The sequence below is a fragment of the Dipodomys ordii genome, unplaced genomic scaffold (assembly GCF_000151885.1).
Source record: "Dipodomys ordii isolate 6190 unplaced genomic scaffold, Dord_2.0 Scaffold76, whole genome shotgun sequence".
NCBI classification, from domain to species: domain Eukaryota; kingdom Metazoa; phylum Chordata; class Mammalia; order Rodentia; family Heteromyidae; genus Dipodomys; species Dipodomys ordii.
Genome location: NW_012267292.1, coordinates 2,767,763 through 2,795,362, shown reverse-complemented (window position 1 = coordinate 2,795,362; position 27,600 = coordinate 2,767,763). Strand labels below are relative to the sequence as shown.

At 37.8% G+C, this 27,600-nt stretch overlaps 1 protein-coding gene across 1 annotated transcript in view; it reads left to right on the top strand.

Annotated features, from left to right (window-relative positions):
* The window catches only part of Vwc2 (von Willebrand factor C domain containing 2), a 142,076-nt gene extending 118,095 nt beyond the window's left edge, over positions 1-23,981 (top strand). The window contains exon 3 of the mRNA XM_013024422.1: positions 23,472-23,981. Coding sequence (XP_012879876.1) covers positions 23,472-23,623 — 152 coding nt within the window. The 3' untranslated portion in view covers positions 23,624-23,981. The remainder of the gene's footprint in view (positions 1-23,471) is intronic.
* Positions 23,982-27,600: the final 3,619 nt, after the last annotated feature.

Genomic DNA, 27,600 nt, shown 5'->3' with positions numbered 1-27,600 from the left:
TTCCCATCATTTGCAAACCCCAGTGTTCAATTGACAACATTAGGAAAACAAACAAACGACTGAACAAAAGAGATTTTCCTGGCTTCATTATGTGACTGAGTTTGATTCTCAGTGCCACCAAAAAAACCAGTAAATAAATAATCCTAGGGTTAAGAGTTCATGAATCCATCCTTATCCATAGTCTTACTTTTCATAGGTTTATTTACCTGTTGTTGACCTTGAACATTTTAAATGGGAAGCTCCAGAAATAAAGGAGTTTTAAATCTCATGCCATTTTGGGTGACATGAGGAAGTGTCATACCATCCCAGCTATTCTCATCCAAAATGTGAGTCCATGCAGCATTTGCTACCTGCTCTTTAGTCTTTTTGAACCCTCCATTCAAGTTTTTTTTTTTTATCTTTAAGTAGTTGTACAAAGGAGTTGCCATTTAACAAAGCAGTTTATGAATGCAATGATTGACTGTCATGGTAAAATTTCTTGTGTTAAAGTGACCCTTAAAATGACGCAAAAGTGTGAGTCTCATGTTGGCAGTTTTATTATAGGACATTGTTACAACTGGTGAGTTTTATTATTAGCTATCATTGTCACTCTCTTCTATTAACTCATTACATTTAAACACTAGTAATTAACAATAAAATAACTTTTTGTTGGCACAGGGGCTTGAACTCAGGGCCTTGTACGTGTTCATCTTGGTTGCTCAGAGCTGGTACTCTACTACTTGAGCTAAACCATTATACTGGCACTTTTTCTGGTTAATTAAAGAAGGTATCTTGAGGATTTTTCTTCCTAGGCTAGCTTCATACCACAATCTTCCAGATCTCTGTAACAAAGATTACAGGTATAAATCACTGATACCTTAGTTATAAACTTTTATTGAAAATATAAAAATATACAATATGCGTATTATATATACAAAATATACAAAAATGCATATTATGTCAGTGCCATAAACAGATGTTGGAAAAAAGCAGTCACTTTAACAAATGGCATTGGAAAAACTGGATATCCACATGTAAAAGACTGAAGCTAGGTCCCTTTTCTCATCCTGGACAAACAAATCAACTTAAGTGGACCAAAGATCTTAATGCAAGACCTAAACTCTGAAATTACACTGGGGAAACACTTGAAAACATAGACATAAGTGACATCTTTCTAAATAGGACTCAGGGAATAAGAATAAGAATTGAGCCGGGCGCCGGTGGCTCAAGCCTGTAATCCTAGCTACTCAGGAGGCTGAGATCTGAGAATCACGGTTCAAAGCCAGCCCGGGCAGGAAAGACCGTGAGACTCCTATCTCCAATAAACCACTAGAAAACCGGAAGTGGCGCTGTAGCTCAAGTGGTAGAGCATTCGCCTTGAGCTGAAGAGCTGAGGGACAGTGCCCAGGCCCAGAGTTCAAGCCCCATGACCAACAACAACAACAAAAAAAAAAGAATAAGAATTGACAAATGAGAATGCATCACCTGGATAACTTTTTGTATATCAAAGTAAATAATCACTAGAATGAAGAAACAACATATAGACTGGAAGAAAATACTTTTGGCTAAAAAGGTTTTCAGGCACAGTTGCTCATGCCTATAAATAGCAGCTAGTAGGGAGAGAGAATTCAAGAGGATCATGGTTCAAGGCCACCTTCTAGCAAAAAGTATGCAAAATCCTATCTCAATTAACAAATTGAGATATAATTCCAGCTACATAGGAAGTATAAATAGGAGAATTGTGGCCTGGGCAGACCTAAACACAAGTACAAAACCTGTTTTCAAATATAACTAAAGCAAAAATGGCTGGAAAAGTGTGGCAGCTCAAAAGGTAGTGTCTGCCTTGCAAGTACAAGGCTCTGAGTTCAAATCTAGTACTATGCTCCCCCCCAAAAGAGGAAAAAGAAACAAAAGAAAAATCTCAAAAATCTGAACAAATGATGCAATGATACAAGTGAACAAATGATACAATTACAAAATCAGTCAATAAGTTGAACAGACAATCCTCAAGAGAAGTAAAAGTAGCAAATAAAAATGTGAAGCATTATTCAACACCCTTAGCCAGAAAGGAAATGAAAATCAAAATGACACTGAAATTCTACCTCACCTACATCAGTGTGGCCATCATCAAGAAGACAAGCAACACCAAACTTGATGGTGGGCATGTGAGGGATAAAGGAACCCTTACAAACTGCTGGCAGGAATGTCAACTAGTAGAGCCACTGTGGAAATCAGGATAGAGGTTCCTGAGTCAGGAGTCAGGGTGACTAATGCTATCATATGATCATGCTAATGGGCATATAGCTGAAGAAATATGTCAGCATACAACAGAGATGCTTGCACATCCAAGCAACAAATATTCACATTAGCCAAGGTGAACACCCAAGGTAGAATCAGCCTAGGTATCCATCACCAATGAATGGAAAAAAAGAGTGTTATATTTAAACTATTTATATATTTATTTATGTTTATATTAACACAAACATACAATGGCATATTTAGTCCAGCCACAAAGAAGAAATCATATTGTTTGTGTGAAAATGGGTGAAATGCATGGATTATCATGGTAAGCAAAATAAGTCAGACTCACCAAGACAAATACCATGTGTTTTCTCTCCTAAGTAGATATCAAAAAATAAATAAATGACATGAATGTTTAAAGGGTGGAGATTTGTTTTGGAAAAGATGAATATCACCAAACTGCTTTATATGCATGTATAAAAATAGCATAATGGAACCCATTTAAAAAAACTAATAACAAGAAGATAGGATAAAGAGAGGAATAGAGGGGCTGGATTTGAGTGAAGTATGTCATATTCATGGATGGAAATGTCACCATGAAGCCCCTTTAGACAGTAAGTATACTTGAATGAGAATACTTACATTTGGTACTGTTTGAGGCTTCTGGCATCCAGAAGGATTTTGAGAGTTGGCCTTTATGGTTGTGGGAAACTACTGAATATCAAGCCCCATTTGACTGCCTTTTTACATTTTTTTCTATGGCCATCTATCTACTAAGATAGTTTCTCCTTTCTGTCTACTATCTGTGAGCTAAACTCTTTTGCTAAGTAACTTATTCTGGTCATTGTTCTTTAAAAAAATCCTTAAGTAGTTATACAAAGAGGTTTCAATTAAACATGTCATTTTGTGAGTAAAAACTACTTTGATCCTGGGGCATTGCCAGGACATGCAAGACATTCTGAGATATGTGTGTCTCAAGAGACACAGTGCCTTCTTTCCACTAGAAACACTCATCCAGATCACCCAGCTGGTCCTCAGACTGGAAGTGCAGATCTCAATAGTAAACAATCTATAATTTCAAAACCTCACCAAAGACAGCATAGTGAACTGTTTGAAAAACATTTTGTGTGCGTGTGTGTGTATGTTTAGGTGCAAAGGTGTCATTGTTTTGCTTGGGTTGTTTTCATTTGTTTGGGGGGTTGAGGGTTACTTCTTAATTTAGTTTCTTCATTTGAATTTATTTTGCTTAATTTTTACTTTCCCCCTCTTATTTCCTTTTCCTTTGTGTTTGCTTTACTTCCTCCCCCACAACTGTTCCTTTCTGTTAAACCTTTCTACCCCATGCTTCCCTTAGTCTAGAACTTCCATTTTATCCCTTGCATCATCCCTCCTCCTCACACATGATCTCTGTAGCTAAAGAGAGTCCATCCCATTCACCATCCCACCAACTACTTTAGGTCATATCTCTTCCCTCATTCCCCTTACTGGCCACAATTCTTTTGGCCCGAGGGAACCATATCTGGTTTCACCTGAATTCATCTGTCCAAGCCCTAGGGCTTACTAATCTCAGGAGTTCAAGCTCACGAGAAGGAAGAATTACTTAGGTTCTGTAGTTGAACCAGCCAGCTCCTATCTGCCTTTGTAGATAGTAAGAAATCCACTCATTACCCATTCATCTGCTGATTCTGCTTCAGAGAGTTGGGAACCACAAAAGAACATTATGGAAAGACATTTGGAATAACAAGAAGTCAGGAGTAGGAGACACTTAGTAGAAAGTAGGAGAGGAGAGACAGAGAAAGATAATTCAGTCTGAGACTCCCCAACCGCTCCACCCATGTACACACCTTTTTTTTACCTTCTTGTTTGGGGCCATACTGTTTATTATATCTTAGCACATTGTTAGAAGAATCCTCAAGACCTGTTACTATCCCAAAAAGTGTGCCATGCCTTGTGTGTGTTATTCTTTGCTTATCTGTCTTGACTGAAATAAACTACCACAGAATTTCTTCAGAATATATTTATTTCACCTGAAAGTATTTGGTTCCATTGTATTTAGTAGAATGAAAACAAAGGGGTATCTGAAGGGCAGATTTTCTTTTCAAAATGCTTATTGAAATCACTATAAAAATGAATTGTTTATAGTCATATTATTGAATAGGTACATTTCCAAGTTGAACTTGCAGTTACATTTCTAAAGGATGAAAAAAATATTAAAAATAAAAGTCCTTAGTACTTAATATACTCAATCTTCAGTTGAGTAAAAATTTCATTTTCTGTGCTTAAACCTGTCTTGAAAAACAAATTATATGTTCATAGCATTTTACAAGCCCCAAAGAAAATGAAAACAGCTTTTAATGAGGATCCAAGTGCCATCTGCTCACTTATAACATGAACACAGATTTTGTTTTGTTTTGTTTTTCGAGATTAATAAAACAGAAAATCATTGTATATAAATACTTAAGAATAGGTTCACATGTGCCATAAAACTTGAGGACAAATTATTGATATAATCAGTATTTATTTTGTTCTTAAGTTGATCTAACAGAAAACAAGTAAGTGTAATGCTCTTCTCATATGAAAGTTATTTAAAGGTTGAAAATAAGTACATGGAGAGAGTTCTAAAAAAGTTCTCTTTTCTCTTCTAAGCCTGCCTCCCTCTGCTTTATTATGTTGGCATACATATTATAGAAATATAAAGCAAATTAGAGCCAAGTGATAGAGATTCATCCTGTAATCCTAGCAATTCAGAAGGCTGTGATCTGGAGGACTTCAGTTCAAAGCTAGTCAGAGCAGACAAGTAAATGAGATTCCATTTCCAAATAACCAGCAAAAAGATGAGATGGATGCCTGCTTCACGTGGTAGAACACCAGCAGTAATCCAAGAAAGCTCCAGACCTTGTGTTCAAGGTCTGCTACCGGCATAGAAACACATACACACAAAGACACACACAAATTTTCAAAAGAGAAGAGACCATTTCAGGGTTTCATATCTAAATACCATCCACTGTGCCTTATTTTTGTTTCTGGAATCTTTCCATGAATTGCCCATCATTTTGTTATTATAAAAAGGAGAGAGAACAGACAGAGACAGAGACAAACTGGTAAAAGAAGAGGGAGACAAAGAGGGACAGAGACAAAAAGTTAAAGGAAGAGCAAGATAGAGAAACTACAAACCTGATACAGCTGTCTCATACTTTTAGTTTTCCCATCCTTAGATGTCTACACAAGAGGCATAAAGAAACAATTACTTAAAGGAATCTAATTTTCTACTTTTATTCCTAAAGTGCTGGCAATTTATAACTTCAACTCCATCTTATTGTGTGTGTGTGTGTGTGTGTGTGTGTGTGTGCATGTGTGTGTGTTGTCTGAGTTTCCCTGTACCTTCAACTTTGAAGCAAAAATGTACTGAAAGCCTCAAACCATTCCAGGTTCCTGTCTCCACATGCCCCTCCTCTTTGTCTCCTGGATTCTTGCAGGAGTGCTCCCTAGTCTGTGTCATCAGAGACACAGAACCAGAAACAGAATAGGAGGGAGACTCCTGAAGAGTAACAAGCTTGAGGGGAAATGAGGAGGGCAGCTCTGGGAGCCATGATCAGACTAGCAAACAGCTGGAAGGTGCTAGAATATAGGAAGAATGAAAAGAAGATTAGGTGAAGGGAACCTGATGGTTGAGGCCTGTTGTAGAATTCTATTCCAAGGTCAGTCAGTCCTCAGAGCAGCTGCCTACAGTTGACAATGCCAAGTAGAGGTTGCACTGAGGATAAAAAAAAGAAAGAAAAGAAAAGACAGCCGGGCACTGGTGGCTTACGCCTGTAATACTAGCTACTCAAGAGGCTGAGATATGAGGATAGTGGTTCAAAGCCAGCCAGGGCAGGAAAGGCCATGAGAATCTTATCTCCAATAAAACACTCAGAAAACTGGAAGTGGTGCTGTGACTCAAGTGGTAGAGTTCTACCCTTGAGCTGAAAAGCTGAGGGACAGCACCTAGGCCCAGAGTTCAATCCCCATAACAGACACAAAAAAGAAAAGAAAAGAAAAAGAAAAGAAAAGTTGGGTACCAGTGTCTCCTGCTGGAAATCCTGGCTACTCACGATGCTAAGATCTGAGGATTGCCATTTGAAGCCAGTCTAGGCAGCAAAGTCCATGAGACTCTTATATCCAGTTAACTATCAAAATGGAAGAGGTAGATAAGTGGCTCAAGTGGTAGAGCACTAGTCTTGAGCAAAAAAGCTCAGAGACGACACCCAGACCCTGAATTCAAGCCCTAGGACCAGAATCAAAAAGGGTAGGGTGGGAAGCAGTCTAATATCCAGTGATACATAAATATATACATAAATATATACATATTTACACATATATGTAAAATCATGGTTCATAGGCAGCCCAGGCAGGAAGGGTCCATGACATTTTTATTTTTAATTAACCACCACAACACTACACTGGAACTCAGTACCCAAGCTCTGAGCTCAAGCTCCACAAGTGGCAAAAAAGTTAAAAAAATTATTTTAGGATCAGTGAAATGAAAAACATAGACAAAATTGTTAAAATGAAAAATGAATTTCCTGGACAAACTCACAAAACAATGCATTTTAATAAGTCAAAGATTAAAGTATAAAATTAGGAAAAAAGTATAAAATTAGGAAAAAATAAAGCAGATGTAATACTTGTCATGCTCAATTTAAAATTATAGAAGCTTTTGTGTAATTGTAACTTTTTGTTTATAAAATATTAAAAAGTCAATTAGGTGGATTATTCTACATTGACTAAAACTATCTTAAAAAGAGAAGGAAATAGAATGGTCTACAAACATATGAAATATTGATATGTTTGTTAAATAATTTAGTTTCAGAAAAGTTTTAATGGTAACATTTCCAAGTTTTTGTGAAAGAGATAATACATATCAAGATAAAATCAGCACATGAAAGAATAGGAAACATCTCAATAAATCTCATAAAATTAGGATAATTATAAATGACAATCTGATTTTTAGAAAATATCTGAAAAGCAAAACAGAATCCACTTATTGATAAAATGCATTTTGAAAAGTAATGTTGCATGAATATTCAGGAATTTTTATAACTTGTTATACTATAAAGATGATATATGTCAATTCCAGTTCTTATTAATAGAGAAATACTTTAATGAGATTCCATATCAACAAATAAGCTTGTCACATTGGCTTGCACTTATAGTCCCACTAGGCAAGACCCTTGGTCTAATGGTTGAGCACATATACCACATTTTCTATAGTTTCTAAACCATTCTCTAATATGCTTTATGCTAATGTAATTTTACATTTTTATTCCATATGGATTTTAAAATATTTTAGTCATATACTTTTTGGCAAGTTAACATTTACAAAATGTTTTCTTTACTTTATTATGTTTTCAGTTTCATTTGTTATTCTAAACTGCTCCTATTCATTTCTTGTATAATGTTATAAACATAACAGCATTTTCTAAAAGAAATGATGCATTACCTAAAAATTAATTTAGACTTTTCTGAATTCTTACATTGCATTTATGGTCTTTGATAGTCAAATTTTGCTTTCCTCCTTAAAAAAAATCAAAATATTTTGGCTCAAGCAAATAGGAAATTATATATGCTCTAATCACTGGACCTGGCAAGACTTCTCTCTACCTTTATGGATTCTATTTAGTGAGAATCCTTTTTGCATTCCCTTTGACTATGTCATTTACCTCTATTCTTTATGATTTATGTACAGATTTTTAAGTAATTCTTTGCAGAAAATTTATTTAAAATCATCCCAATTTCTTTCTGGAATCTTTGCATACAAACATGAAATGAGTGGTTATAAAATCCTTTACCAACAAGATCTTGGATATTTTAGTATCAGAGATGCTTTATGCTGGCTGTTGAGAAATTAGATATGATGGTTTGAATTTTTTCTGCTAATTTCAATATTGCTGAATAGAAGCTAGATTTGTGGTCTGCCTCTAACCTACACTTATTCATCAGTCGTTTTGTGTCAGATTGTAATAATTCATCAGCACTAATTTTGAATTGAGGCTATCCTGCATCATTTAAAAGATCTGCAGTTGATTTGCTTTATGTTACCTCCTTGGATGAGGATGACATTTTCTACTCATCAAGAATGACTGACAAAGATGTCGGCATCTTTTGGGACTAATTTTAAATGTGGTTAGAAGGCCAGCTTCAATATGTGAGGTCACAGGAGGCTTCTCTCAAGCCCCAGGAAGCCTGACATCCTAGCTAACTTGCTGGCCCGAGAATAGCTCAGAAATATGCCTATATACATGGATGGGTAGGTGGATGAATGAATGGATTGATGGATAATGGAGGTATGAATTGATGGATGATAGATGGAGGTGTGGTACATGGATGGAGGTGTGATGATAATTCATTGACCTAGAGCACAGGGATGGGAATGCTTGAAACTGGCCCCAGGATGTGAGCTCTGAGTATGACTGTGTGTGGAATTCAAGTGAGACCAGAGATTGATGGGAAGTTTGTCTCTTTTTTTTTCCAGTCCTGGGCCTTGAACTCGGCCTGGGTGCTATTCCTAAGCTCCTTTTGCTCAAGGATAGTGCTCTACCACTTAAGCCACAGTACCACTTCTGTGTTTTGCTGTGATTAATCGGAGATAAAGGTCTCATGGACTTTCCTGCCCTGGCTGGTCTGAACTACAATCCTCCAATCTCAGTCCCTGAGTAGTTAGAATTACAGCTGTCAGTCACTGGTGCCTGGCTCACCTTGGGCTCTTGACAGTGACCACTAAAACTAATGAAAAAAATCTTAGTAGGAGTCATGAGCATGTTTTTAAAATCTCGATTAGCATTCTTGAGAAATCATGTTTGAATTCAGAAGGCCTCAGGTGTTCTTTATCAAGAACAAGGAGATGTCCCTGTGTGCCCTCTTTCACACTTGCAATTTCATAACACTGAGACCATCTGGCATCTGACATCATATCAAAAAAGTCCGAGAGACAAATATATGATTAGCAAAAGAAATCAAATCCACTTCCAACTCAAATCCCATGTGGTTTTGGGTTTCAGCTTTCCCATCTAAATGTAGAGTCTATCAGGTCTGAAATTTTGGGGTTTGAGCATTACAATCCTCAGTCTCACAACCTGGCAGTTAACTCCTATGCATCATCTTTAATGAACAAGAGAAAAACCAGGCCCAGCTGACCTCTGAGGTCTCAGCAATGAAGAGCTACATAAACAGCATAGATACAGTGGAATACTATGATAACTCGAAGACAAATCCATTTACTGTAAGCATTAACATTCCATTATTAGGTGAATTATATTTAATTTGCTTATGATAGATTCAGTAGGAAGACTAAAGAGCTAGTTGAGAAACAGGATTTATACAGGCAGGTGGAAAAAGAATATATATGGAAAGATATTCAATTGGAACACATGTTGTTTTGCTTTTATAGGCCAATATGTTCATCAGACTGTAGATTTGTTTAGGGCTATTTTAGATCTATCCCTTCTTTGCTTTTTGTCTGAGATTGGGACTTGAACTCACTATCTGGTGCTTTAAGCTGATTGACTGCCCTACCACCAAGCCATGCTTCCAACCTAGATCTATCACTTCTCACTTGGAATGAAACAATAAATATCTTTGAAATTATTATCACACATTCTGCTTTTGCCTTGACGGAGTTGGGTGTGAGCAACCTTCCCACAAAAGATAATTCTTGGTTTGTAGTCCATTTGCCCAGGAGTTGAATTGCTGGTTCATAGGCCAACACATCCATGTTCATTGCAACATTGTTTACCGTAGCCAAGATATGGAATCAGCTCAAGTGCCCAAATGATCACAAACAATACCATACTAAATCTACCAGCACAACTATGTTAATTGCAGCATTATTTAGCATAGCTAAGGTATGTAACCAACCCAGATGCCCCTCACTGGATGAATGGATCAAGAAAATGTAGTATATATACACATTGGAATTCTATGCCTCCATCAGAAAAAATGATATTGCCCTATCCATGAGGAAATGGAAAGACTTGGAAAAAATTACATTTTAAGCCAAGTAAGCCAGACCCAAAGAAACACAGGCTGCATGGTTTCCCTCATTTGTAGTCATTGGAATATGCCTATAAATCTACAAGTAAACACAATGGATAGCAAAAGACAGAATGTCTTACACTTGGACCTGATAAATTAAACAGGACTCTAAACATTTACACAGTGAAACCAAAGGAGGACATCCTTAGGAGAGAATCACAAATACAGAATAGCATGTGCATATGATCTTATAAGATGATGTTTATCAAAATGAACTCTAAGAAATGGAAACAAGAGGTTTTGTGTTATTTTGCTTCTTGTTTTTGTTTTTCTTCTTTGTCACTGTTTTGGATTTCTGTACCTTTTGTCTTGTATGTAAGTTTGTTTGGAGGAGGGTAAGGGTGCAACAAAGGGTGAACTAATGCAGCGGCAATACTCACTAAACACTATGTTGAAAATGAACTATACAAAACTTGTCGGTGAGTAGGTTTGGGAGGAAAAAAACTGGGAGAAAATGAGGGAAGAGGTGACACTTCAAAAAGAAATGTACTCATTACCTGACTTATGTAACTATTACCCCTCTGTACATCACCTTTACAATGAAAATTATGAAAAAATAAAAGAAAATAAAAAGGTAATTCCAAAGTGTACACACTTTATGAAACAGAACAAAAAAAACTAGATAAAAGGTCTGTATATAGGGAAAACTAAATTCCCTCTGATCTTGCACTGTGTCAATCAACCCAGAAGACTTCTATGACCTTAAAAATCACCCAGTCAGCAAGCACAGGTTTTAATTCTGTGGTGGATGCCAGACAGTGTCTTCTAATTCAGTTCAGTTATTACACTGTGTATGTGGAGATACTGTAAGCTCTCACAGGTAGAGAGCTTAACCCCATGCCTTCTTTCACTCCCCATTTGAGTTGTCAGTGGCAAGCCCCAGATTGTTTTACCTATGTTTCTGACTACATAAATCAAGGTTATCAGGATATTCCATGCTTTAGAAGTGCTGTAAAAACTCAAAGAAACATGTGTTGATTTAATGTAGATATGTTACAGAGAATGCAGAAGGAGAATTGCACAGGGTAAGGATGTGGGAAGAGGAGCTTTATCCTCCAGGACCACCATGTTGTTCAGCTCTGGACCCTGTCCTCTTAGTTTTATAGGAACTTCATTATTCGGACATGACTGATTAAATCACTGGCCATTATTTATCAACCTTACGCTTCTGTCCCTCTCCCCTCTCTAAATGACTCAGTTGTAAGTGGACAGCAGCACTCCAAGTCCTAACTCTCAAGTCTTACCTTGGTTTATCCTGTGACCAGTTCCCATCTAAAAATGACCTACGAGCTGCCATCCATCATTCAACTCATTGATGTACAGAAAAGACCCTTTATCAGTCTAATGGTTCTAAAGATATCAGTTCTGTGCTAGCAAATGGGATGTGCAGGCCACAAACACACCCCCACAGTATCACAGGACATCAGAGAATGATGGATCTGGAAGTCTGTCTCAGAGAATGGCAGATGTACTAAGATAAGCCCGATAGGTATTCACTCCCTCACCTTTTTCCTGAGAGCATTCACCAAGTTCATCAGTTCAAGACCATTCCTTGTCCAGCCAAAAGCGGGCAGCCTGGGCTGGCAGCATTTTCACAGAGCTGATAAAATAGAAGCTTGTATTGGGGGCTTTATAGGGAAATCAGAACCTGATGATCTGGAGTTACAGACACAGGGGTATACACAGAAAGGAAGTCAGAGTTCTGCAGAGAATTTTCTTTTAAAATATTTGGAAACTTAGTTTTCTCATGTACAAAGCAAGACACCCAGCAATAGCTGGTAACAAAAGACTGGAGAAGAGATGCTGTCATGCCCCAGGACCAAGGAGAGAAACAGAGCTGAAGGTCTTGCAAGGGGGAAGTACCCAAGACATATCAGGAGCTGTCAGTGACCTTCACAGGGCTGTACCCAACAGGGCTATACCCTAACATGGAGCCAGAGGAGCCCTAACCAAACCTAAGACCTTAGTCAGTGAATTCTCTACACTCTGCTTGCAGCCACGGGTGTCATTTAGCACCTTTTCTTTTTTTGGGGTTGGGGGTCTTTTCTCTTTTGGTACTGGGGATCAAACCTAGGACATTGCACTTGTTAGGCAAGCACTTTGCCACTGAGCTACATCCCAGTCCTAGCATCTTTTCCTTTTTGGCTACAAAATGTATGATATTTGATTTAGAAGTACCAGGAAGCCAAGAACTAAGACTTCATGTCCCCAAACCAAGAAAAAGAAACGAGACAGAAAAAATTTAAAAACAGACCTTCAATGTATAAATATAAGGTAAATATCATAGTTTTTAAATTAGCTGATGAACAAACTGAGAAATGAGAGCATTTTACTGAGTACTGGAATGTATTATAAAATTCCAGAGTTTAAAAATGCAATAATAGAAATGAAGAGTTCAATAGAAGGTCCGATGAAAAGAACTTGAAAAACAGATCAAGTAGAAAACAACAGAACTTTAGGCAATTATTTGAAAAGAAAAATGTCAGGTACCTATATAACATGGACCTCAGAACACATGTAAAACATGCACAGGACAAAAGCAAATCTGAAGGAAAATAGGTCAAAGCATATTAGCAGAGATTCCAGATCCCAACTCCACGAAGACTAATATACCTTAAAAGAAAACAAATACAAAGAAAGTCACTCCAAGATAATTATAGTAACATTCTGAAATCCAAGAACAAGGGGGAAAATCTTAAAAGCGAACAGAAACAAACATTATCTTCAAAAGAACAAAATACCTTTCAGCTGGTTATTCAACACTGGCAGGTGTTATGAAAAGAGGATGTCATGTGTAAGTACAGTAAAACTTTAGTATCCATGGGACTACGGTTCCAAGGAGACCCACATTAAGGAGAAATTGTGCATGCTTACAATGTTTAGAGTACAGCCTTGTACAGAGATGCTTGGATCATTTCCCCAACTACCACTACAGACATGATGGCTTTCTGCCTTGCGACAATCTCAAGGTTGCACTTCAATAGCTCTGCAGTTGTATATGGAAGGTTTGTCTGTGATCACACATCAGATGGGGCTCATCCAGAGTATATTTCTAGCAATACTTAAGAAAGTCTTGGAACCTACTTGATGCCTCTGCCTGAGGCCAAGTCATCTAAGTGATGGAGTGAACAAGTACTGGTTGTTAGCAGAAAGGCAGAGCTACTGTCTTTGTCCTTTCATCCAGCAAGATAAAACTTTAGGCAAATTTATCAGTAAATGAATACATCTCCAATAGATTTAAAGTGGGTCATTGCTAGCCTGAGGACACAGCTTCATCCTGTCCTGAGAAAATGTAGGAAGAGGGCTTCATTTTGTAAACAGGAGTTCAAGCCCTACTGAGGGAGCCTGCACTCTGATCTTTGGCTTCATTGTCTCCAGAGTTTGAGAAATTAATTTCTGTCATTTGTCAGTGTGTGTGTGTATGTGTGTGTGTGTGTGAGAGAGAGAGAGAGACTTAGACAGAGACAGAGAATAAGAAGGGAGGGAAGAAGAGAGGAAAGGAAGAAAGGGAGAAAAGTAGGTCAGTTTTGATAACCTAGTAGAAAATAATAACAACATGTATTCTTTAGAAGTGAAGACTTGAAGTGACACACATTGAAAGAGCATATGGAAAGAATTAGACATCAGAGAAACACAAATTAAAACTATTACCATTCAGTACTATTACACATCTGCTACAGTGAATAAAATATAGCTGAAAAACTGGCAATACCCAAAGGAAGGCTTTCTTTCAATCAGAATTCTTGTAAACTGATTCTGGATGAAAATGGTGCAGCCCCTTTGGGAAATAAATATTCATTGGTTTCCATTCCAGCTGTAATAATATTACCATTGATAGGATATGAACACCAAGATCTATCTAAGAATGTTCATAGGGAGATCTGTTTTGTATTTCACAAATATAAGAAGTACTCCCAAACTACTATAGCTTCCAGTGCTGATAGATATCTGGAAGTAAATATCAACAGTAGAAAAGAGTAAATAAATTGAGATACACTGACAAATGGAGCAGTATGCAACAATGAAAAGGACCGATACACCAATGTGTCACAGACATGACACTGGGGACAAGTAGCCTATCACACAGGGATAAATACACGAGGAGGCTCTTTTCTAAAGAAACCCAAGTAGCTAATGTCTTCTATTCAATTAGAATCAAACATTCTAGGTCACTAGAATGTACACTGGAAGCTTAAACAACAGACACAGTGCCTTGCCAGCTTGCGCAGGTCCCCAGGGTTCAGCTCTGCAGATGCCATGCAAGTGGACCAGTCACACATTTTACAGGGATTTAATTGGCCAACTGTATGAAATATGAATATTCATCAGATGCTAAAAACTGTTGGGAAAGACTCTTATGATTAAAGGAATTCAGAAAATGGTGTACTTCAGGCCTGTTGCTGAAGTTCTTACTATATCTTAACAGTTAAGGTTCTAGAAAGGTCTTATTAAAATTGTTAAGGGAAAGCTGTCTGAAGTTTATTTCACAGTTGGCTCAGGAAATAAAAAAGCAGGATTTCTTTTACCGTATTAAAATAAGAACTCTGAAAAACATCTCACTATTTCTATGAGTGGAAAATTGTGAGTGTGTGGGGGGGTCCGTGTGTGTGTGTGTGTGTGTGTGTGTGTGTGTGTGTGCACGCACGTGTGCGCGCATGTGCTGGTTCAGGGGTCTGAACTCAGAGCACTGTCCTTTAGTTCTTTCACTCAAGGCTGATGCTCTACCTCATGAGCCATACTACTACTTCTAGTTTTTTGCTACTTAATGGGAGATAGGAGTTTCATGGACTTTTCTGCTGGCTTCAAACCTGATCCTCAGATCTCAGCTTCCTGAATAGCTAGTATGTAGGATTATAGCCACCAGTGCTGACCTGGAAGTATTGTTTAGACAGAGAAGTGCTTATACCCCTTGAAGATGATGATGAGCTTCATTCTTGAATTTGAGTGGAGACTGGGTGGCTTATGAAAGGACTGGAATGAGGGAGCTAAGGAGAGGTACACTAGATCCCAAGACTCTAGGATGGGATGTAGGGGGCAGGGGTCTGATCCAAAAGAAGTACTCATACTCCCTGAGAACCTCCAGAAAGAGAAGATGTGAATTTCCCAAGGTAGTTTACTGACACACATTTTCTTTTGGTGGAGATTATTTCTTCCACAGAAGCTAAAGTCATCTCATTTTTATGCTTATTTTGGTGTCAGCTGTTATTTTCATTCATTTTGACTGTTGTAATTAAAAATTATTTGGGCCTGGGTGCTGGTGGCTCATGCCTATAGTCCTAGCTATTCAGGAGGCTGAGATTCAACCATTATGCTGCAAAGCCAGCCAAGGCAGGAAAGTCTGTGAGACTCATCTCCAATTAACTATCAAAAAGCCAGAAATGGAGCTGTCTCAAGTTGTAGAGTGTACTCTAACTTGAGGCGAAAAGCTCATGGACAGTGTCCAGGCCTTGAGTTCAAGTCCCTGGACTGTCATATATACAAAAGAAGATTTTTGGCTGGGCACTGGTATCACATCTGTAATCCTGCCTGAGGCTGAGATCTGAAAATCAGTTGACTTAAAGCCATCTGGGCAGGAAAATCCATGAGCTTCTACCAATTAACCACCAAAAAAAAAAGGCAGAAAGTGGTTCTGTGGCTCTAGTGATAGAGCCTTGAATGATAAAGCTAAAGGATGGTATTCAGGTCCTGAAGTCAAGTCCCAGTACACATTTCTCTCTCTCTCTCTCTCTCTCTCTCTCTCTCTCACACACACACACACACACACACACACACACACACACACAATGATTTTGTACTATATGGTCAGGTAACTGCAAAGCATGTTGGTGCACAGACATAGGAACGTACTTTTAATTTCTCCATTTTTCTTCAAGGTGAAAGAAAATCCATCTTAGGATACCAGTTTTCCCTTCCTGCAGCTACTAGTTCTCTATGAATCTAAGTTTATAAAGTGTATAAATATATAATCATATAAATGAGAAACTGAAATACAAGAGGTAGTGCTTTGTGCAAATATCAGTGGGGATCAGGGTAGTGCTGAGGCACAGTCAGAGGAAGAACAGAGAAATAACAGCTACTTCAAAACAGAGCTGGGATGTGCAGTTCTGTACCTGTGGCAATTATTTTGTTCTAATTTCATTACTCCAAGGGAACACTCACCAACAATCCTAACCCTAAAATAGAAAATTGATCTCATAAATGAGTGCTGTCCACCCTCTTCCCCCCCCCTCTCCCCCTGCCCCCGGGGCTCCTGGATGGCCTCCACTGTTCTGCCTTTCTGGAGTGCTGGAGAAATTCTCAATGTTTAGTACTGGGTGGAAGCAGGGAGATAGGACCCCATACTTTTTTTTTTGGTCGGTTGTGGGGCCTGAACTCTGGGCTTGGGCACTGTACCTGCGCTCTTCAGCTCAAGGCAAGCACTCTACCACTTGAGCCACAGCGCCACTTCCGGTTTTCTAGTGGTTTATTGGAGATAAGAGTCTCACGGACTTTCCTGCCCAGGCTGGCTTTGAACTGTGATCCTCAGATCTCAGCCTCCTAAGTAGCTAAGATTACAGGCGTGAGCCACCAGTGCCCAGCTAGGACCCCATACATTATTATGGTCTTTGTGAATCAGTGCTCTGTTTTCTATGGCTGATCACTCTGTGTGGTAAAAAAGTTTAAAACATACTAGTGACTTACCCATCAAAGCTGTAGTTAGTGGTTAGTTTATATCAGTAAGTCAATTCATTATTTCATTAAAAAGTGTTTATACCCTCAGGCCCAGCTCTGTGCTTTGCAGTTACTTAACCCTCGGGGGAGTTACAGTGTCTTTGTAGGTTCTGTCCCAAAGGGTTCCCAACCAGGGCACAGCATAAGTGGACACCATTTATGAGACTGTTCATAGTGTGAACAGGATGGGAAGTCCAAAATGATATCTCTGGCAAGTTCAGCGACACTAAGAGCTGTCACTTTGAAAGGCAGTTCTGTTGGAGATGGGCAGTGGCCAGAAGGCCGGATTGCCTAACTCCACAGGAAGATGCCGGCTGACTTGAAATTTGTGAGCCTTTACTCAATTTATTTCCTCCAGGTCGCTTTCACCTGTAATGTAATCTTAGCTACAGAGGAGGCTGAGATCTGAGAATAGCAGTTTAAAGTCATCCTGGGAAGAAAAGGTCCAAGACTCTTATCGACCATTAACCAGAAAATGGCTGGAAGTGGTGGTTTGGCTCAAGTGGTAGAGCAGCAGCCTTGAATGTAAAAGCTAAAAAAGAGACCCATGCCTTGAGTTCAAGCCCTAGTACTGGCACAAAATAAAGCAACAATGACAACAATTTATGTCCTGCAGTACACATGAAGTCAAAGCACCTATCATGGCCCCATTGCACTGGGAAGCAGGGCAGCGTGGGGGTGGGTGCAGAGTGGCACAGACCCTATTTATTCAAGGAGACACTGTGGAGGATCTTCAAAAGTTAAAAAATGGCTCCCATCTTTACACATCCATCCAAAATGAGCTGGGCATTAAAGCCCATGTGACCCCATGTGTGTTAGTTCATTCTGGCTGGCATAGTGGCAGACTCTAGGTTTGTAGATGTAGATGTAGAAATATGAGAAACTTACTTTTTATGGTTTGAATAAGATGGGAAGTCCAAAATGTTGTCTCTGGCAAGTTCTGAGTCTAGAGATGACCTGCATCATAATGGCATCTTGGCTCGGTGTCATCTTCAATGCAGAAGGGACTGTGTGGGACAATGGCTCCCTAGAACCTCTTTCGTAGGATTACTATACTCATGCATAGGGCTTCCCCTGATTCTATCTCTCCTGATTTAATCACATAAAACAGGTCCACCACTTAGGCCTATCCACTGCACATGAAATTTCACTGTATGGATTTGAGTGGATACCAGCTTCCAAGCCATAGCACTGTGGGTCAGCTGGAGTGGACACACTCATGGCATCTAGAATGTGCATGTCAAGCTTCACAGTGGTGAACCTTCCTGTCCTGAAGGCATATTAGCCTGGAAAAGTGCAGTAGTTCAATGTTTATCGTGTCCCTGCAGAAAGGAAAACATTACCATTATAGGCTGTAATCATTTTGAAATTAGCCATTTTTAACTAAACTGAGGCCAAATCAACATAATGCAACATCAATAATGATTAGCCATGTGTCTTGGACTAATATTATTCTCTCTGAATCTCATTTTCCATGTTGATAAAATTGTTCTGCCTGTTAGAGAGCATATGAGTTAAAAGCTTGGATATTGTAGCTGTAATTAATTAATTAGGCTTAAAAATTGTTTCCTTCTATTCCCCTACTTACTGATACAGCTTATCTACGGAGTTTCATTTGTCATTCATTGACAACCATAGCAGAGCCCTTTAAAAAAATTTTTTTTTGTCAGTTCTGGGGTTTGAGTCAGTATTGTTTCGATCCTGCATTTTCCAGGCAAGTGTTCTTGTGTTCATTTAACTCATGGTCACTGCTTTTAATTTCTTTAGTTTTTCAGATAGGGTCTTTTGTTATGACAAAGGCCAGCCTTGAACTGTGATCCTCCTATGGATTCCTCCTACATACCTGGGATCAAAGGCATGTACCTCCATGCCCAGTCTGTTTGTTGAGATGAGAGTTTCACTAACATTTTGCCCATGTTGGCTTGTAATGCAATTCTCTTGCTATTGTTTTCCCAAATAGCTGGGATTACAGGTATGAGCTGCTACCTACTTTCAACCTAAAATCCCTTTGTTTGTTGTTTGTTGTTGTTGCTGGATTTTGAGACAGTCTTGTTATGTAGCCCATGCTGCCTTGAAATTCCCACCTTCCTGCCTTCAGCTTTGTAAGTGCTGGGATTACAAATGTCCATTTTTTATATATTAGGATTCTTTTAAGTAATGTAAATGTGAATGATATTTTCCCTAGGATTCTAGTATTCTGTTTTACTGGAAATAAATATAGCGAATTGTGCTATATTATATATTGTGTGGTACACAATCTTGTTCTCTATCCATTTACTTTAAATCTGTATCTTTATCTCTAATGTGGATTATTATTTGCAACAAATAATTCTGTGTTTTTTTGTTAGCTGCTCTGAAAATCTTTATCTTGATATATTTAGATCATTGACATTTAAAGTGACTGTTGATGTATTTTGATTAATATCTACCATATTATCACTATTTTCTATTACTACTTTTGATCTTTTTATTTTTATTTATTTTTAATTGTTAAGTTAAAGTTGTAAAAAGGATTTATAATTCCATAAGTTAGGTTATGAATACAATGCTCTTGACAATGTCACCCCTTCCTTCCTTCTGCCTATGTTCTTTGCTCATATTTTACCATTCTTTTCCTACATTTGGTAATTTGAATCAGACTTTTTATGGTTCTGTTTTTATGTTTTGTTAGGATATTTGCTACTCTTCCTTTTTTAACTTTTCTTAGTGGTTGCTCTAAAATTTGCAATACATATTTACAGTGAGGGTAAAAGGTATTAATATGAGAAACATTTTTTGTAGTTTGAATAGGATAGGACATCCAAAATGTTGTCTTTGGCAAGTTCAGAGTCTAAGGATGACCTACACCATAATCAATTCTCTGAAAAGACCAGCAGTCTTCACAGATATATTCTGCCTATAAGTATGACATCAAAATACAGGTTTCAAAATCATGCAGAACAGTTTGTTGCCGGTGTCTTGTGCTTGTAATCCTAGCTGCTGAGAAGGCTGAGATCTGAGGATCATGGTTTGAAGTCAGCCCAGGCAGGAATCTGAGAGTCTTCTGTTTCCAATTAACCAGCCAAAAGCTGAAATGGAGTTGTGACTAAAGAGGTATATAGCCCACATTGAGGGGAAAAGTTAACAGACAGTGCCTATGCCACATCTAAGTTCAAGCCCCAGTACTATTGCAATTCTTCATGGTTTTTCTTTTTTTTTATTTTTTTAAATTTAATTTTATTTTATTTGTGAACATACTGTACAGAGGGATTACAATTGCATGGGCAGGATAATGCGTACATTTCTTACCAAGCATTGCAGCCTCCTCCTTTGTTTACCCTTCACATCACTTCCCAGCCTCCCCCCTCCCCCCCCAATCCCAATCCTTTTCCTTTCCCCCTCCCCCCCTCCCCCCCCACCGACGTTGTAAAGCTCGTTTTGGACATGACAACTTGTACTTCTCATTGTTGCAACAGGTCCACCTGTATCCTTAAACAACTGGTTTTTCCCCATCTCCTCCACAAGTTATACTGACATCAAATATAGTGAAAGCAGGGGTTATACTGTGGGGGAGGGATATACAAAGCAACAAAGAGATAATCTTATAAATGCGTTAGAAACACATGCATGAAAGAAAAAAAACATTAAAATACATACCTAAGGGTTCATTTTCCTGACATCACATTATCTGACCTTTTTGTTTTTCTTTATGTAAGAAAAAAAATGAATCAACTACTCTTCTTGGATACTCCAACAATTCATGTATACAAAAGCAGCAAGCTTGGGTTAACTAGAAGAGCATCAGCAGTCCCCTGGGTACCGCCGACCTGTGCTGATGACTTTATCCAGCAGCTATGTGAAATAGTGATATACTTTCATTCTCAAGAGTCATATTGAGTATTCACAAGGAAAGACTAGATTCTAGGCCATATAACACACTTTTGCAATCTTAAAGCAATAAATATTATACAATATCCGCTCTCTAACCAATATAAAATAAAAGAAATAGAGGAGGAAAATCCCAAAATATATTGATACTAAATACCACACTTCTAAATAAGATATAAATACCACATGACTTAAATAACTGAAAATGAATACTCATCAAAACTTGGCTATAGTAAAAGCAGAGCTTTGTGGGGAACTCCGAGGATTAAATTAGAAAAGAAGAGATTTGAAATAATCTAAGCTTCTATCTCAGGAAATTATAAAAAGAACAAATTAAATCCAAAGCAAGCAGAAGAAAATACAAGAAAAATGGTAGTCTTTCAAAAACTGATGCTGGAACAAGTGGATATTTATAGGTGACTCTCAATATAAACCTAACCTTTTATGTTACAATTTTCTTAAAATGGTGGATAGATTAAACCATAAACTATAATATTCTCATAAGATAACTTAGGAAGAAGTCCTCAAGAGCTCAATGTATTTACTTATGAGTTTCCAAGCCAAATAAACTTCCACATACAAAATAATTGATTTCAAAAAATTCTGAAATCAAAAGGGGGTGGGGGAGAGGATTGGGTGAGGGGAAGGGAGGAGTATGGGAAGGGATGGGAAGGGGAAACAACGAGGAGGCAACAATGCTTGATAAGAAATGTACTCGTTATCTTGCCCATGTAATTGTAACTCCTCTGTACGGTATTCTCAAAATTAAAAAAAAAAAAAAAGAAAAAAAAGAACACACTCAATAAAGTCGTGGAAAGTTTCCTTCAAAAACAAAAAACTTTTGATTTTGAAATTGTGGGTTTAAGTCAAACCAAGAAATTTCAAAGGCAGGAGAAAGGAGACCTATGCTAGTAGCTCCCTCTTGCACAATTACAGAGTGATATAAAGGCCAAACTGACAAGATATGACACATCTGTCTCACTTACTCACATAATATAGTTCTGTGTAATTTACAACTATCAAAATCAGAACTTTCCCATCACCACAAAGGTCTTCCCCACGTATTTCTTTATAGATACATTTACTTTCCTCCCCACCCTTTAACCCCTCAGAACAATTACTATGCTAACCATTATATTCATGGACTAGCACAATAAATTGGAGCTTGGCTTATCTGTTGTTTTATCTACAGATCATTTCTTGGTAGCAAGTCAAATGACATGGTACCCACACCATTCATCTATTGAAGAATGTTTCCTTTTTTTCTGCTATTTTGGAGCTATAATGAATGAAAATGCTGTAAGCATTCTCCTGCATGATTTCAGTCAACATATCTTCTTATCGCCAGGTTAAAATCTTCAGAGTGTAATTGTTAGATGTAGGAAGGTGGTTTACTTTTATAAGAAATTATAAACTAAAGCCATTTTCTAGAGTGGTTGCAAAAATTGCATTCCAATGGAAAGAGATGGTAAGGGCCTGGCTGTTGTCCCTGAGCTTTTGTCCTCAAGACTAGTGCTCTACCACTTTGAGTCACAACACCCATTCCTGGTTTTCTTGTGATTAATTGGAGATAAGAGTTTTATATGCTTTCCTACTCAGGCCAACTTCAAACCACAATCATCAGATCTCAGCCTCCTGAGTAGCTAGGATTACAAGCGTGAGCCACCAGTGCATGGGCGTATGAACTTAGGATTTTATAAACATCTCTGTGTATTGTGATTTGCCCAACAGGAGAGGGAGTGGAAGCCCGTACAATGAGCACACACAACACACAGCACTTAGGTCTAAATACGTTCCCTATCAACTTGACTCAGGGCCCCTGGAGAAAAGGACAGTTAAGCAGAAGCTATAAAAAGTTGAATGCTCAGTCATTCTAGCAGCCAAAGTTGGGGTAATTTAAAAAGAAAAAAGAAAGACTTCAATGAATTTCAAAACATTAGAAAATAAAAATCCAAAAACCTGACAGTTGTATGAAAAATAAAGACATAATGAGATAATGAAATTTTTTCTGATATTTTTATGTCCTTGACTTTACATATGGAACGAAGAATAGATGTGGCACCTGGTTTACTGGTAAGTGTCACAGTTGAGTTTGTTGAATGAGAATTATAGACACTTAGTTACTAAGGGACATTGTCAAAGATCAACCTTTGATGTGTGCTGACTTGGTGCTTCTTAAAGTGTGGAGCCCAACCCAGCAATATCTGTGTTACCTGGAAATTTTGCAACTCCCTAGGCCCTGAGACCTCAGGAGTTGGAATCTCTGGGTGTGGGACCTGCAAGCAGCATTTCAACAGCACTCCCCATGAATATATCTGATAACATTTGAAAGTTTCCACTGGATGATGGTGCTACTCCAGGCTGGCTTACCAATTTGCCCTTTGCATAAATCTTAATGTTTTCACTCATAAAAAATTTTAAACACCACCAGTTTTGTTTCAGAAAAAAATGTGTGTGTACTTCATTTACTGAAGTTACCACTTTTCTACTGTCCTGCATAAGAGGAAATAAATAAAGCAGAATCCAATGCTCATTGCCTAATTATGCACATTATATATATTTATGCACACACATAATGGCAAACACTCTTGTCTGCATTTCAGGTCCCAACTGCTTCGCAGAAACTGCTGTCATCCCAGCTGGTCGAGAAGTAAAGACTGATGAATGCACCATCTGCCACTGCACTTACGAGGAAGGCACATGGAGAATCGAACGGCAAGCCATGTGCACGAGACACGAATGCAGGCAGATGTAGACCCTTGACTGTACAAAAACTCACGTGGTTTTTTTCTAGAACATCTTCCTGATGTGACACTGTAGATGGCGCTGGGAAACATATCAAAAGAAGACTTTTGATGCAAAGTCGTGGAAAATGGTTGATCCTTTTGTTTTCTTTGGTTACAATTACTGCAAGAGAAGGAAGTGGATTTATTTCAGAGCATCGTCAAGAACTCTGGGTGTAAAGACCCTCTCTAAATAAATGTGCTATTTTCACAGTAAGTACGCTAAAGTACACTGTTATATATTAAATGTATTTCTATAATCCCTCTATTAGAGAGCTTATATAAATGTTTTCTATAGATACAGATTAAAATGCTGTGTTGTCCACCGTCTTCACTGTGTATCTGCATATCTTTGTTACTTCTGATTGCATTGCAGGGATGCTACTGGCTGCCACCTTCTTCCCCTCACATCTAGCCATGGAATAATGCGACCATTAATGCACCATAAGATGACAGGACTGATTTCTACTGAAACCTCATCCAAATTCTCTTTAATTACAGACACGTATCTGATGTTTACTTCTTCACATAAATGTAATGTTTCTTCCTTATGAAAATAGACTGCTTCATGACTTATTCTCAGTCATTTGGGAAATGCACGCAGAAAGATCACTGAGGCACACTTTCTCCATTCTTATAGCTTTCTGATGTTGCAGACTATAAATAAAAGCATATGTCTATTTTAATTACATTATCCTCTCTTTGAAAAATGACTTGAATTCAGTCCCTACAGTGAGGAACAAATAAGCTGGAAAATACGTATGATTGTTCCACAAAAGCTGGAATATGCCATAAAGGAGAGGGGGAATCTGCTTCTCTGGAGGAGAATTAAGGAAACAAATTCCCAAATAAGCTTTTATCTGATCCAAACACAGTGCAGACATCTCAGCTCTCAGTTCTCAGTGGCCATATTCACTAATTAAGCTGAGTAGTCTGTCCTCAATTAACAGACATAATACAAATCCATCTTCCACCAGTAGGAGAAAGCCTTTCTACCAATTCACCTGTGTTGAAACAAGCAAAGCTGAAAGTAATAGACCACTGCTAAGTCAACTCCTGCCAATCTGACTTATGCCTGTGGAATAGTTGCACATATCGGGATTATGGCAAAAACTGGCACATGATGGAAGAGATCATCAGGGTCTTAAGCAGTGCAGGATGAAAAAAACAAAATTATAATCATTATTTGAAGTACATGAAGTACTTCCATACATTTATTTATTTCATATTTTGAAAATAAATACCTGCAAACTATTGTGATGTCACAAAAGGAACAAGAAGGGATGGTGTCTTGACTACCATGTGTTTTAGGGCTTTGGGGAAGAACAAATTACAATGTATTATATGAGGAGCCAACTGAGATTCCAGGAAAGGCCCCCTTAAAAATCACAGAAAACAAACCAATAAAAATTGAGTAATTTTCAAGAAAACTGATAATATTCGACATGACTGAAAAGATGGAACATTATAGCCCTTAGTAAATATAAAACCACCATTAACCTTGTGTCATCAGAGCAGTCCCATATACTCATACTTAATTGTATAAGTTTTTTTACATAATTTTATAAAGATTATCTTGGGCTAAGAGGACTAACATGAAATACTCAGGGGATTTATTAGCTAGTTGCTCTCAGGTGTAATCAGCTGTCCAAAACATAACTTTTAGTTCTTGGAGACTGTTAGGCATTAGCTATCATTCCGTTATTCAAGGGTAGGTTTGTTGTGACAGGTTCTATAAGGTGATCTGTCATTTTGCCATGTCCCTGTTCCCCTTAGGCAAGTGAACCATTCAGGTTTTTCTAAAATCATAGGTAGCCTCCCAGTCAGATGTGAAGTAAGTAGTGCTTTGGTCTAGTCTATGAGGTTATCTTTTTCTACCTGAATGGACAATGGGCTCTGAAATCATAGCAATGGTATGGCCCTTAAATGCTGTGACAACTTCAGGAAGCCTGGTATTTCACTGGCAGAGGATGTTTTGCTTGATTTAGACTACTGTGACCCACACTTTGACAGGCACACTCCTTAGGATCTGGAACTTGGTGGCTGCTACTGTATTAGAGTAACTTGTTTAGCCTCTCATTTCAACTCTTACATCATTCTGACTTCCACACAGAAAACAATAAACCCAACATGGCTGAATAACCCTGTACATATTCAGTAATAATGGGATGGTTTCCATTATCGTTAAAAACTGGCTTCTGTTCTCGCAGATCAATTGGCGTTTCACATCTGAATAGCTGACTCAGGTAGACATTTTCTTCCTCCAGAAGTTTTTGCTGAGATTTCCAAATGAGACTGTTTTACTCAAGTAGCACAATAACCTCAATAACTGCACAATAAAAGCACAGCAGTAAGATTCCAAGTTCTCTGATTCCAGAACATTATAGTTTGGACATATTATTGTAAAAGCCTCAAAATTAAAGCTGTAGAAGTTGTTGAAAAGTTTTAAGTCTTTAAAATTCCAGTATGCTTGTTCTAGAACTTGAATAAACTTTTATTCAAGAAAGGTAATTACAAATGTATTACTTAAATATATTCAAAAATTTCAATCTGTATTTAGATTTGAAAATATGAAGCTATTGTGTAAGCCATAAAAGTATTTTGGAGATTATCTAATCTGATGTCTTAGACATTTTCAAGGTAGAGTCATACGTTCATTTATAAGTTACTTCCTTGTTGGATAGATTATTTTGTACTTGGCATTTACAACTCACAGAATTCACAAAGTAAAGTCAGAACTTGTACAGCAACATTAGATGCACCATAGTCCTGTGTCAGGACCTGACTGGTCTCCAATGGTACAGAGCAGACATTCGTTGACTGTCTGGGAGTTTATATACCTTGAAATGACGTTACGTTTAATTATGTTACTTTTAAGCCTTTCATCCGTACAGTATCATCATTTGTGTTAGTAATAAAGCAGGTTAAGAGATGAGTTCTCACATATTCTGAGATTATAGTATCACTAGTACGGTATGCTTAAGTGACTCCACTTTTCCAACTTAAATATTGATGTATATAGTGTTCAAGTCTTCAAGTGTTCAGAAAATTTGGTATTTTCCATTTTGTTTTGATTTTAAACAAAATGTTTGAAACATACAAAAGGTACACCATTTCTAGACAGCATTGTTGAAAGTGACATTATTTTAAATAATAGCCTATTTAAACAAAAAGAAAATAATTATAGACACTAAGCATGGCTGGACAAATACTAACAATTGACTAAATTTGTTTCAATAAATTGGTAAGAGCTTATATACTTTTCATTTTTAAGTCAATACTTTTTCTTCAACATGATGTCATAAGAAAATGTTGTCTACATGCCATTCTACCTGTACACTGGGCAGAATCAGAAATACAAATACGCACTATTGGTGATTGCATCTGCTTTTCTCTGTCAACCTCTACAAGGTGCAGGCCCTCAGCATCCAGCCACTGCTCAGGACATGGCCTTCACATTCCTCAGCTCTTGTCCTGAGAGTCCTGTTACAGCATGCTCGGATGCCACATATGTTTCAATGTCCAACTCAAGTGTCATGGCTTGTGAGAAGCTTCTGTAGTCATTAATGGGATTCTTATTACATGTCCACAACATGGTACTAAGTTGGTGTTATTTACCATGAAAATAATAAAGGCTGGGATATATGTAGCTCTGTGGGAGAGCACTTTATTAGCATGCACAAAGCTCTGGGTTTGATCCTCAACACTGCCGAAAATAAAAATAAAAAATAATAATCACACTTTGCTTTACAATTAATTTTATGTGTTCTTTCTCTTATTCATAAGTTTTTTTTTTAATTTGTATTATGAGACATTCAATCCATAGGACATCAGCCAGTTTCTTTATGGTAAAGGTTTCTTGAATTGTATTCAATATACTCACACAAAGGTACTTACTATCCTTGGTTAATGTAGGCATAAAACTAAAAGCTCCAACTCTTTTATCATT